Source organism: Eufriesea mexicana, unplaced genomic scaffold (assembly GCF_001483705.2).
Source record: "Eufriesea mexicana isolate 0111107269 unplaced genomic scaffold, ASM148370v2 scaffold3255, whole genome shotgun sequence".
Lineage (NCBI taxonomy): Eukaryota > Metazoa > Arthropoda > Insecta > Hymenoptera > Apidae > Eufriesea > Eufriesea mexicana.
Genome location: NW_016911299.1, coordinates 192585 through 206499, shown reverse-complemented (window position 1 = coordinate 206499; position 13915 = coordinate 192585). Strand labels below are relative to the sequence as shown.

Genomic DNA, 13915 nt, shown 5'->3' with positions numbered 1-13915 from the left:
TCGCGATTATTCGAAAGACCGACTAGCCTACGAGACGTACTCTCGTGTACAAGACAACTTCATGTCTCGGCACCCTCCCGATCGAACCTAGCCCACCCAGCTACCACAGACCCTGCCATGTCTTACTCGCGAACGAGGGCGATCGTTTTCGCGACTATCGCGAGAACACTTATGTTCTATTTAATAAACGACAGGGATAAGGAAGAATACGAAATGTATATATTCGCTCCAAGTTAGATAGTTTACCTTTGTACGGATAGCGCGCACATGAAACTTAGCCTAAGGATCTATCTTAGAACTACTTAGGTCTACTTAGATCTAACTTACGCATCTCGCGTCGTCCATTGATGTGTCCCAAATGAAGCCTTGAGTAAACTTGGTAACCGATGCATGACAAGGGTGGCAGTGGCGAGGGTGAGTGTCGGAACGAGTCGTTTGGATGACTTATGAAACATGGAGTTATCAAGTACACGAGAGTACGTCGCGCAGGCTAGTCGGTACTTAAGAACAATAGCGATTATCGCGAGAACACTTATGTTCTATTTAGTAAACGACAGGGATAAGGAAGAATACGAAATGTATATATTCGCTCTAAGTTAGATAGTTTACCTTTGTACGGATAGCGCGCACATGAAACTTAGCCTAAGGATCTATCTTAGAACTACTTAGGTCTACTTAGATCTAACTTACGCATCTCGCGTCGTCCATTGATGTGTCCCAAATGAAGCCTTGAGTAAACTTGGGAATCTTGAGAAACCTAAAAGCTAAAACAGAATATATTATTGTTAATATACACCTGAAAGGAAACGGATTAGTACGAGGAAAGAAAACGAACGAATGGAAACCATGAAGGTTAACCAAGTGGAAGGAGCAAGCCACCGATGAGACAGAAACAAACCAACGACGAAACATTCGAATATTATACGAAATATTCGAATGTTGGAATGAAGATGAATTGAAACGAAAAATTAAATATGGAAAGAGAAGAATAATTATGATCTGAGAGGGAAAAGAAATTAAAACCTGAAAGAAAATAAATTAGACCTGAAAATAAAAATTATTAACAATCCAACGATGAGACATGAATTACCCAACGATGAGATATAAACATCCCAACGACGAGAGATAAAAAAACTAACAACAAAACATTCGAATATTATAGAAAATATTCGAATTTCCAAATAAAAATTAAATCTGAAAAGAGAAAAATAATTAAAGTCTGAAAAGAAAAAAAAATATTAGCCCTGAAAAGAAAAATTATTATTAAATTGTTTAATGGGGTGGGGTGAGGGTGGGGTGGCCAACCCCAACCTCACTTGCGACCCCCACCCCTCCGCGCACGAAAAATTTAATGTTACACTTCCGAAGTTGAACTGACAAATGACTTTTGCCGCGTCGCGTCGCTCCTTATATAGCCGCTGATCGTCCGTGCCCCCCACCCCGATCACAAATTTTCAAACTTTACCGATTCTCTTATTTATTATTTTTTCGCTTTAATAGTCAATAATTTATTACTTTTTTCACTTTTATTATAAATATACGTTGCGAGCAATTTGTTAATAACAATATTAATTTGTTATAAACAATCAGTGTAATAATTTATAAACTTTTTGCAAATTATAGTTACATTTTGACTTTGGATCGTAATCAAACAGACATAGAAAGTAAAATGTAAAGTCTCCATAAAATCTGCTTAATCGGATTACTATCATTTTTATTATAATATACTTAAATAATTATAAATGTCAAAGATAGAGAGTAATTGACGAAAAATGATTACACATCTATTTACCAGGGTAATACGAAAGATATAAAATAATAGAATAATATCGTAACTTTATAAAATAAAAGAAACTATGTTTCGTTGGAAAAATTTCTGAAAACTTTCGTATGTGATAGAACAGACACGTCGTAAGATGTAAAATCTCAAATACTCTGGTACACGTGCAAGCTGGTGCTATACGTCGTAAAACAGTTGCTCGAACCCTTCTTTCCCAACGTTTCTCACTCTCGTCTCTGTGGTATATACCGAAGAAGCAAGGGGTCTCGAGAGAGCTAACAACCTGCAATTTCTACCTCCCTCGATAACTATCGCGATGCGAACGCAAGCCCCGACAGTTAAGTGGGCACTGTTGCACATAAACCATCACTGATATCATCCCATACGCGTTCTACGGCTCCAAAAACTCCAAACCCCATCGATTACCCTACCTTTCCGTACCCTAGTTCCCTTTTCTACAACCAACGATCCCTCGTCGTATTTCCGTTTTACAACGGCAGGCATTCTTCAAAAATCCCACGTATCCCACAAATGGCACCATCCTCGCCGTGAGATGGAATTTTCTGATTATTACATCCTTCACACCTCCTCTGGTTACCGAAATCCCTCGTATCCCTCGAAACTTTCGGAGTTTTTAGATAATATTCGCTAAGTCTCTGAGAGATTTACTATGAATATAGCATCTTCGAGGATTGTTCCTTTTATTATGCTATTTTACAAATAACACCATCCTCGTCACGAAACGAAATTATTTGGTTATCAAATTCCTTATGTTCCCTTTGATTACTGAAATACTTTGTATTCGTCGAATCTCTGAATATTTTTAAAGAATATTTGATAATAATCCTCTGATAGATTGACACATTGCTGATGGTGTATTATGAGATGTGTTATTAGGTAAGATTTTTATTCTGATGTGGTTAACATCCGTACCCTTTTAAAAATGATTTTTAGTATTTCTTTTAGTGATAGAGACGTAGATGATGCAATTAGAGTACTCTGTCAGCAGGAGTTTAAAAACCAATGACAACGATTCGCGTCTCTCATGAACAGTGAATTAATGATGAAAAATAAAATTAAACTCGCTCGTGAAATTCTCGTTCTAATTTCCAGTATAATGAAGCATAACACTCCTCAGTTACAACTGGCTTACTCAAAATCCAGGTTCTTCCCTTCCTTGATGCTTATCCTGAGCACTTGTGCTCCATCATATTTTCCATTTCCACCATTTTTCCAGGGGATTATTCTAGCATTCAACCAACTAATCAACCTCCATTTTCCATCCTCAAATATTAGTAGAACCAATCCTCTTTCTCTTTCTCTTTCTCAAAAAGGATAAATTAAAATTCGAGACTTGATAAATTTCTCCTGGCTTACTATCTGATCAATACTATTATCCCAACACTATCATTATTTTAAACCTACTTTAATCTAAATGAGAATATTTAAATTCTTTTATTTAATTCTTATCAATTTCTTCTAATATATACATATCTAATTATTCAAAATTCCCTCTTATTAAGAGTCATTTCTTCATTCACCGATCTTTCGATCAATCATATCGTTAATTGACCAGGTTTAGTATTATTTATTTATTATTATTTAGTAAAAGTACATGCTAAGAATAAACTCCGCATCCTAGCGATGTGGGGATGATCCCTTCCTCTCCATTTTGTTTTTATCATAGTATGTCTTTTGTTTCCAATTTTTCTGAAGACGATTGTGACCTGTGTGGTCCAAATCAATCAGTTCAGTTCTGTGTCATCGTTAAATGAACATATATTCTTCCACCAATTCCGTGGACAGGTTCTTCCAATACATCTCATCAAGTTATTAATCGTCCTCTTGATGAGTAACACCGAGAACATCGTCTCGCAAGTGAAATAACACGATTATTAATTCTTGAAATACCATTCCCGCGATATTATTACTCATCAAGAAGTACCATATTGCTGACCCCGTGCCCCAGGTAAAGCACGATGACATCTTGACCATCATATACACTAAATACTTGAAGTATGGAGCAATAATTTAATTCGTTTTCCCAAAGGGTCTATATAAATGCTAGACCTAGTAGCACGCGACATATGAAAACACACAATATCAAGATGACACAGTCCACTTACTATTCGAAGTCAAATACAATCTCCTCGAAGAATCATCCCTAAGCGTCGTCAAGCAAGAACGACCTAGTGACGATATATAATCCCGGAAGAGTGGCCAAAAATTTGGCAAAACGTGCAGGATCGAGGGTCCTCTTCGAATGCAAAGCGACCTGATTATCGACACCCCGTGGTGAACTAAATTGCAAGTTAAACGCGCCCTCGGAAGTACCTTGCTCCCCGTTGCTTTCGCGTTGGGGTGTGTACCCCTGGCAGGACGTGTTTACCAGGTCGGGGCTTGTTTGCTGGAATTGCGGCCTGCTCGCTTGCGAGCGCGAAAGACCGTTTCGCGTTCCCCGATCGAGCAAGTTGCAGCGCGGAAACGATGTCCAGCTGGACCACAAAGGAGGAGCGGACGAATTAATTCGCTAATTCGATTCCTTTCTGCGGCTGTCAATTGGCTCTACCCGCACGTCCGTTGCACCATCGTTACAGAATAGTATTAACTATCGCCGATCGGCCGCGTAATTGAAGCGTTCTCCCTAGGTCGTGAATGCACGTTCTCGTTGGTGATACGGGATCATTGTCCCGTGCAACTCGACGATGAATTTTCTTCATTGGGTCGAAGGGGTCCGAAGAAGATCCGACAATTTAAGAACCTTGGATAAATCGTTTTGGGTTAGGTCGTTTGGAGATGTATTGGGGTGTATGGAGAATCGTGACAGTTTTCTCAAGTATTATACGAAGAGAGGAGTTATTAACCCTTTGCACTCGAGAGGTGACCCTCAGTCACCATTTCATAAAATTTGGAAGATCGATATTATTTAATATATCAAATTTAATGTAATGTAACAGTGTGCAAGGTATCGAAATCAAATAATTCTACAATTTTATTATTATAAAATTCTTTATTGTTATAAAATTCTAAATTTATTATTATAAAATTCTTATTTGCTCAAAAAAGTATCGTCAGTTTTTTAATAGAGAATCTTTGATTTTCTACTCTTCTCTAGCCAAAAAATCGTCGAGTGCAAAGGGTTAACCTTGCACTTTGAGAATTTTTATTCAACTTTCAAGAACTCTAGGACACTTTTGGTATTGGCACCATCTTAAAATTGAAAATATAAATTTATTTATATAATAATCCTTTTAATATCATTTTCTTTTTTTCTTTTCTTTTGTAATGTAAGTAAGGAAATGAGAATTTTAGGTTAATTAATATTAGACCTGTTATGGGTGAAATGGTCAATCTTTTATTTTCGATTTAAAGCCCTCTCTTTTGGATTAGTGATTTTGCATATGACATACGTATAGTTTGTCTTTCTGAGTATTTATCTCTTCTCTTATTCAGTTCCTTTCATGTTTCATCTATTATAACCGATCATTCGGTGGACTATTTGATCATCTATGTTGTGGTTTGACGATGAGTAATCATGACCTAGAATAGCAAACACTATTGTAACCGTCTACAATTTTGGCATGTCGAGTTTTATGAAATTTTTAGGACACGTGGCAGACTCCTTTTTCACGAGTCATCCAGATACTCGAAATATTTTGAAGCTCTTCGTGTGTCCTAGATAAAGTTGTTCGATCGTGCTCAGCTATTGTAGTGTCAGAGCCATGATTTCTATCGAGAATCTGAAAGTTCGTTCAAGAATAATAAAAACGATATCTAGAGAGATGAACATCTAATATGTGACCTAAACATTTCGCTAAAATCAGCACCCGAAAAGAATCTGCTTGTTATTAAATACTTCTGCCAAAATGCTTTTAGCAGATTACACGCGAGATCTCTAATATTCTTTTTCCATGGTCTTCGTGATCTCTTCCTCGTCTCAAAGGTATAATATCGACAGTGTTTACGTGTATTATTTTTGACTTGTCAAAGGTAACTGGGGAAAAAAGAAGAGAACGAAAAGAACGAGTCGAGAGCACATCGACGAGAGGAAAAAATGATTTTGAAGTGTATAATTCAATTTTTTTCGAGCATTTATCTCTCTGTCCCTCCCCTGAGAGGTTCTTCTGTCATCAAAATATCAGTCAAACCGTTAACGAACTCCCCTCATGGATTTTCCTCTTTTTTCCTATCCCTCTTTCGTCGTTCATCGCTCGCGGCATTTGCCGTGCAATTAAACCGGAATAATTTTGAATTTTATTTTCGCTCGCAGTTGCGAGTCGCCATTGACGACGCACTCGACGCAGTTTCACCATCGATGTCCTACCCCGAATAATCGTCCGAATGGATCGCTTGGACACTCGAAACGGATTCGATCCAACTGTCCGCTAGCGAAAATGGTCCCTTTCAAATACGAGTACTTCTGTACCGAGGCTCCTTCAAAGAATATAAGTATATAAGTGTTCATATTTTGTCAATTACACGGATATTGATAAAAATTGTGTCACTTGTTCGTTCGTTTGGTATTAGTCAATTATTTCCTTTGTAATACGGATCATATAGGAGGAATATTTGGTACGATGAATCTTTTTTACAAAAATTTCCTGGCATAGTAACATGGTAATATGGTAATACGGAAATAATAATTAGCACAGTGGATACTGTATCATAAGAATTTGGCAATAGGGTAATATAGTAATACGGGGAAGAATAATTGGAACAGTGGATGTACTACTGCAAAAATCTGGTTAAGTTAGGTTAGGGTAAGAATATTTAGTATGGTGGATTTTCTACTATAAAGATTTGGTAATGTAATAATATGGTACTGCAGGAAAAATAATTAGAATGGTGGATCTTGTACTACAAAAATTTGGTAATAGGATGATATGGCATTGTGGAAAAAATATTTAGTATGGTGGATTTTCTAGTATAAAAATTTGGTACTATAATAATATGGCACTACAGGAGAAATAATTAGAACGGTGGATCTTATATCACAAAAATTTGGGGTTATGATAATATGGTAATGCAGTAAGAATAATTGGTATTTATAGTGGATCTACTTGTTCTTCTAAAAATTTGGTAAATTTAGATTTCTCTTTATTCTTAAACCACAAATTGGACGTATAAAGTTGAGGGACATTTTTGATAGGATGTATACCATTTTTCCATAACATTAATAAAATTTTTATTTCAGGGATAAAAGGTGTCTAAACGCTGAGCGTTACAAGCGAATTGATGAACGAATCAGGACACGTCGTGAGGGAGGATCAGTCCCGAGACACCATGAAGCAGCGAGTCCTACTGGCCCTCGCCAACTTGATCACTTCCTATGCATCTTTCTTGTAAGTCAACTCATTTTCAGGAGATGTTAAGTTAGAACTAGCTACCTTAATTTTTCTTAGAAACCACGTCCATTTGTTATCGTCCATCAATATCAAATTAATTTTAATTAAATCGGTTCTAAAATTGGATGCTCGTGTCGTACTAGAATAGCAGGTATTTTCACATTTAGACGCGAATATCCGATGTCTGAGCTGCATTCCAATAATCGAAAATGATATTGCAAGGCATCCATAGCAGCTTATGCAGAAATGTGCGTTCACCTCGTCGTCAAAGGGATACTCGATGAGGGTCAGGTAACAACGTCAAGAGTGATATGATCATAGTACTCTTTACGTCTCCTTGTAATCCCTCTACTTTTGCATTATCGTGCCTACATGTTCAATGAACGATACTTGATTAATTAAGAAACAAGCTCTCGTGCTTTTCTTTTCCGAATCGAATCGAATGAAAATTAATTATTTCATCTCGAATATGTATGATATTATCTTTCCAACTTTTTCAACGTATTTACAAACTATTCTTCATCACGAATAAAAAAAAAAAAAGGATAATATTACACTTCATAATAAATTTGAATACATTCTTCATTTTCTACGAAGGAAAATAGCGTTCACAGTTTCTCCATAAACTTTGTTATGAATTTTAAACTATCCTAAAAATCGAATGGATTTCAACGATAAGAAGGCTCTTGTAAAGATCGTTTCATCCCACTGGCAATTATAACAAAATCAATGGCATTACATAACAAACCTAACCTCGGGTCACGTTTCTGAACCATTACAAAATTATAGACGTGGAACTATAGAAATATCTAGGACAATGAAAATTGCGTGTCACTCACCTGATAACGAATACACTCGAGCTGATTAAGTTATACGATTGATCTTACAGGATGGGGCAAACCGAGCTCGAGATGCATTCTCCAGCGTCCGTTCGACGAGAAACCGTAAATGCAACGGTGGAATATTCGGAGTGGGACGGGCGTCGTAATGCAGATCGCTGGAACCCTGTTTGATTTGAACCCTCTTGTCAGATAATTAACCCAATTCGAACCGGTCGCTGAATAACCCTCCTTCCTTGCCGTTCTTCTCATAATTGTTCATTTCTCCGTACCACCGTGCGGACAATTTAATTAAGAATTTCCAAAACGTCGAAAACACTCGCTCGATACACTCGCTTCCTAAAGTGGCGTGAAGAAACGGATAGAATCGTTTCTCCTACCGATATCGATTCGTTTACCTATCGGCAGAGACTTATACAGAATTTCGATACCGGTGTTATATCATCGAAATACCAATACCGATCTCATCTCTATAGTCTGTCAAACTTGAGAACCGATCTTCGTTGCTACGCATTCTAATATTCTGCTCTGATTATAATTTATACTAGAATAAAATTGAATTTTTCTTGGTCTCCGAATTAATTTATTCGACAGAGTTTGATTCAAATCTTAAAAGGTGCGAGTTTCGAAGAAAGAAAGGCTTTACTCCAAGTTGTTCAAAGTCCACAGAGGTCTTAAGTTGCAGTAAAAATTTCCCGGAAATCCCTTAGAATCTCAAGGAAAACTCTGTCCCTTTATTCCCATGCACACATCTCTCTTCGATAATTCACCGCGAATTTTTAGTTCGACAGAGTATTTCGAAGACGAATTTTCCATTAACTTCAAACTTCAGCCAATTGCTCGTTGCTTACGTAAATAAAACTGTGTCCTCGCTGAACCTGAAAAGTCCAAAGATCTCGAAACTTCCAATCGACTTGCTGCCGAAAAATAATTCCCAAGAACTCAAAAACGGGAAAATCTCATAAGAAAAGTCATTGCGACTGACTCGAACCGGTGGTGGAAGGAAATATTCATCGATCTCGTATAAATCCAAGAAGGTCTGCGGTTCGCACAAAGGGTAGCTTGGTATTTACATAGAAGACTAGAAAGAGGTCGAGGAAAAAGTTAATCAGCCATGTGAAAGGAGGAATATCCCGTAGAAGCCGGCATTCGAATCGCTATTTGTCTCGCAAACAGGTCAGCCGTACTTTAATAATTTCAATATGTAAATCCCTGCACGAGCTTATCCTTTCTCGGCGTGTGTCTCTGCTACTTCATATTGTCGCGAGTGCCGGCCTGATGTATCTCCATTTGGTCGGAAGGAGCACGGGGGAAGAATCGGAGGATCGAAAGGCACGATGTCAGCAAACAAAAGCGACCGCTGTATAGGCGATAGTGGAAAATAGACTAGGCAGCAACAGCCTGGTAGCAGCAACGCGTCCGATCGAGCAGTCGTTTTCATCGTGACCTAAAAGAACGGACAGACATTAAAATGCCGCTTTATTTCGGTTTAAAAACGATCCGGCCGCAATTTTCGTTCCACCCCGGTCCGAAATTCCCTCGGCCCAATTTCCAACCCTCCCCGAGTATGTACACTGCCACTGTGGCGCGTGTACACACGTGCTGCTTGTGTCGCGAAACATAAACGAAACCGCATCGAACACGAGGGTGAAAGGGGGCGAAAGAGCGACGGGTAGCAAAAACTTCCATGTTTTCTGGTTTTTCTTTTCGACAGGATGAGAGAGTCCGATTCGAGTTGGAATCATGGAGTTTATTTGGCTTTGCCTGGACCTTGCACCGGACGGAAAATATTTGGAATTGGAGGGTTGAGGATTGTTTACGATTCTTCGGATTCTTCTTGCATTTAGAATGTTCCCGCGTTCCTTTTTTAAGGAGACGAATGAGAGTACGTGCTTTGTACGAGTATGCGAGAAAGTAATTTCGCCATAGAGACGAGAACAAATATGCCGAGTTAAAGGGAAAAGGGTTGTGCCGGGAAATGTTGGTTCGCTGATCAAAATGGGCTTGACAGAGAAGCGTTTTGGTTCATGGGACGAATCGGAGGATTTGTCTGCGGGATCACGGTGGAAAAAATAACTGTGCATACAGGCTTTTGAATAGTTTGGAAGATTGGAAGAAACGGGTCATTGATAGTCAAAGATTAGTATATCATAGACTAGTATTGTTCGGTGCTGTCAAACATGCGGGCCACGGAACCTCAGGTCGCAGCTTATAGACCAGAACTTGGAATTGGTTTTGCTAAAATAATAAAATATTTTATAATAAAATAAAAAAGAAAGAATAGAAAAAAAAAACAGACGTTTATGAAAAATTCGAGTAATAGAACAAGATAGACTGTCAATCTGATCATGTCTTATCCATGCATTCGTTTTTCTTTGCTGTCTAGTTTCGTTGAGCCAATTATACATTAAATGACTCGCAGACTCCCTAAAAGTGGCCTTTTTAAATGAATTATACTATTTAACGTGTCATTTGATCGTTATGTCGTTATTTATGTTAGTCATTGTACTAATGAACGTTAATGAACGGTCGCAAACGTCTTCCAACCTAGCCATAAAATATTTATAGAAATTTACAAATATCCTGTCATTCGATCATCGACCAAAAATGTTTCTAACCACAAACGACGAAGTCTGTGTCATTATTTACGTTAGTCATCACGCGTATGAACGTTAATAAACGGTCGCAAACATCTTCCAACCTGGTCGTAGAATGTCCATAGAAATTTACGAATATCGTTCAGGCTGTGTTGTCCACTTCTCCCTATTCATCCCTTGCACCACCCTAGCCACCCCTAGAATCCCTTCCGCAATAGCTGTGGCACACGGTAACTTTGGTTTGCGATAGTAGAGAACACTGGTGCGAGCAAACGTCCTCGATACCTTCAGGTGTGCAGGATACGGAAACCAAAACGGCACGACACGTGGTTCTCGAGGCTTGTCTCGCATATCGATGCGTTCACAGAGACGTGCACACCATTGCAGAGCAGCGTGCAAATGGATCGAAGATGTACGACATAGTCTACTCGAGGGTCGGAACCGCGATATTCCAACTAGTTGCATCGTAGTTTGCAGCGAGCTCGATCAGTAACAGGCTTCTACCGCTGTATACGCTAAAATTGACGGAATAATTAAGGCTCCTTGCGCAATTAGCAACGTCGAGGGATGTCAATTAACGACTCGCGGATTTGTTACTCGCGAGATGCGGCGAGCGATGACTTTATTAGGGTAATTGTGACGAGAAGAAAGGCGACTGAAAGTGGTCCAGAGTGTTGGGAATCGAGCAGAGTTTGGACTTTAAGATCTCGTAGTCTTTGAATCGTCGAGACTTTGAATTTGCGTATCCTCTGATCCTTCGATCCTGGACTGCTTGAATCTTCGAATCCTCTAATCTCGAACTTCTAAATTTTTAGCCTTCGAATTTTTGATCTTCGACTTATGGATCTCTAGTCATCGGATCCTTTGATCCTAAACCTTTCAGTTCTTGAACTATGGAATCTCTTTTCAGATCCTGAATCTCTGAATTTTTCAATTCTCAGATCTTTTGATCCTGATCTTTGAATATTTGAGTCTTTAGTTTTGAATATTCGAATCTTTAAATCTTGGGATTCTTTGACTCTAGATCTTAGAATTTTTGGGTCCTCAGATGCTTTGCTGCTGGACATTTAAACCTTTGAATATATAGACCTCCAGATCTTTGAATATCTATTATTTAGATCATCGAATTCTTAAATCTTCGAAATTTGGATCTTCGTATCTTTGACGAGAAAATTATGACAGGAGAACTAGATATTTAACCTGGAGTATCCTCGACTCTCTTATCAGTACGTTTGGCAGTAATAGATGGAACGTTTAAAAAATGTTTCAGGGCGGCTACAGGGGCGAAAACGTCCACGAGACAGAGGACACAGAGCAACAATCACAGCAACATCAGCGAGCTGCTGGACAATCTGCTTCGCGGTTACGACAACAGCGTCAGACCAGACTTCGGTGGTCCACCGGCCACGGTTGAGGTCGACATCATGGTGCGCAGCATGGGTCCGATTTCCGAAGTCGATATGGTTGGTATCTCCTTTCCTTTTGTTTCCCTCAACAACGACACCACTCTGCTACTTGATAGATAGCCCTACAATTGCTCGAGATCTCATTTATCGCTGTCCAACATGCTGCAAATTCGATTTCACTTGTTACATCATCTGACTATAAATGCATCCCAGTTCTAGTTATCGAAAAAATATGCCTTGTTGATAGACTTGTCAGACAACGTGATAGTCGTATCTGTACATCCATGGGATAGATAATACTGCTTATTGTTATTGTAGAATATTATAATAAAAAATAATAGGGAAATATCCTCTGCTTCTATCTCGTTAGAAATTAGGGATTGAAATGGCTATAGCAATCCAATAGGATTTTCCTCTCTTGTTTATGCAAAAAAATTACATTTTAATTTAATTATTATTTATATTAAATAGTATTTATTTAATTATTATACAATTAAATTTAATTTCGATATTAATCGAAAATGTCAATAAGGGAAATAGAATACATTATTATTTCAGGGTATCATATTAATAGAAAGTAAAAGGAAAATCCTTTTCTTTATTTTCTTTTACAAATTAGAAGTTTCTGTAGAATGCACATCTTTTCTACTGTAGTAGCTTAAGAGTATATTATTGTTTTAGGATATTATATCAATAAAAAGTAAAAGAAAGAATCTTTCTTTATTTTTATTTAGAAATTAGAAGCTTCTTTTGATTATAATTTTCTTCTGCTTCAATAGTTTGATCATATATTGTTATCTTGATACGTTATAAAAGAAAGGAATTCTTTAAAAATTAAAAGGTTCCATCGAATAAAAATTGATAACAGCTACAAAGACAAAATTTCTGTACAGACTTATTCAATGGACTGCTACTTCCGGCAGTCTTGGGTGGATCGACGTTTGGCTTTTCAAAGTGGCAAAGAAACTCTGGCGCTCAGTATATCGATGCTGGCAAGAATCTGGAAGCCGGATACATACTTTTACAATGGGAAGCATAGTTATTTACACACGATAACCAGTCCCAATAAGTTCGTCAGACTTTATCAAGACGGCCGAGTTTTATACAGTTCGAGGTGAGTAATTATATTTTATATAAATATATATATAATCATTGTTCGTAATTTTTACAATAATTCACGAGATTTGTCACCCATGATTCTTCTTCTAGTCTTCAAAGCGCACGTTTAAGCACGAAACCTCGAGTTTCTCAAATTTTAGGACGAATTTCTTAAATTTATAAAGCAATTGTCAAAGATTTCGAACGCGATGACAAATTGTTTTGTCTCGGGGACTTCGAATTGATTCGTCCGAATGCTGGGATGCCGAGATTAAAATTTTCTTGCCGGCAGGTAGAGCAGGAATTTTTTTGCTTAAGGAGATGCAGAATTCAAGTTTCTCGAGGCAGAAAGCCCAAGGTCAGGGCTTTCTTTACCCTTCATGCTTAGAAACTGAAATTTTTAATTCGGAACCTTCGTATGGAAGTGTTTTATCTTTAGATGCTCTCAAAACGTAGTTTTCCTTTATCGAAACAACCGAGGAAGAAGGTACTCTGCTTAGAGGAAACAAAAATTGCGCATTTTAATTGCAGAAACTGAAAGTTACATCTCCTTATCCTTTTACAAGAAAAAAAGGGATTAAATAATCATTAAAATTAATTAAATTAAAACTAGGTCAAACATAAATATAAATTAAGTATAATATAAGTACAAATTATAAATAAGTATAAATTAATTAATTACAATATTAATAAGTTATAATAAATATAAATTATAATATAATCATAATTACTTAAAAAGTAAGGTATAGTTAAAAATATAGCAAAAGATAGGTTTAAATTAAAATCATGATAGATTAAAGATAAATAAGATTGAATTGATAAAAATAAATAAAATAAATAAGATAAATAA

General features: G+C 37.4%; 1 protein-coding gene across 1 annotated transcript in view; it reads left to right on the top strand.

The window, feature by feature from the left end:
• Grd (GABA-gated ion channel) overlaps positions 1-13915 on the top strand; it is a 142157-nt gene that overhangs the window by 99783 nt on the left and 28459 nt on the right. The window contains exons 3-5 of the mRNA XM_017904770.1: positions 6975-7122; positions 11832-12024; positions 12861-13081. Coding sequence (XP_017760259.1) covers positions 7016-7122; positions 11832-12024; positions 12861-13081 — 521 coding nt within the window. The 5' untranslated portion in view covers positions 6975-7015. The remainder of the gene's footprint in view (positions 1-6974; positions 7123-11831; positions 12025-12860; positions 13082-13915) is intronic.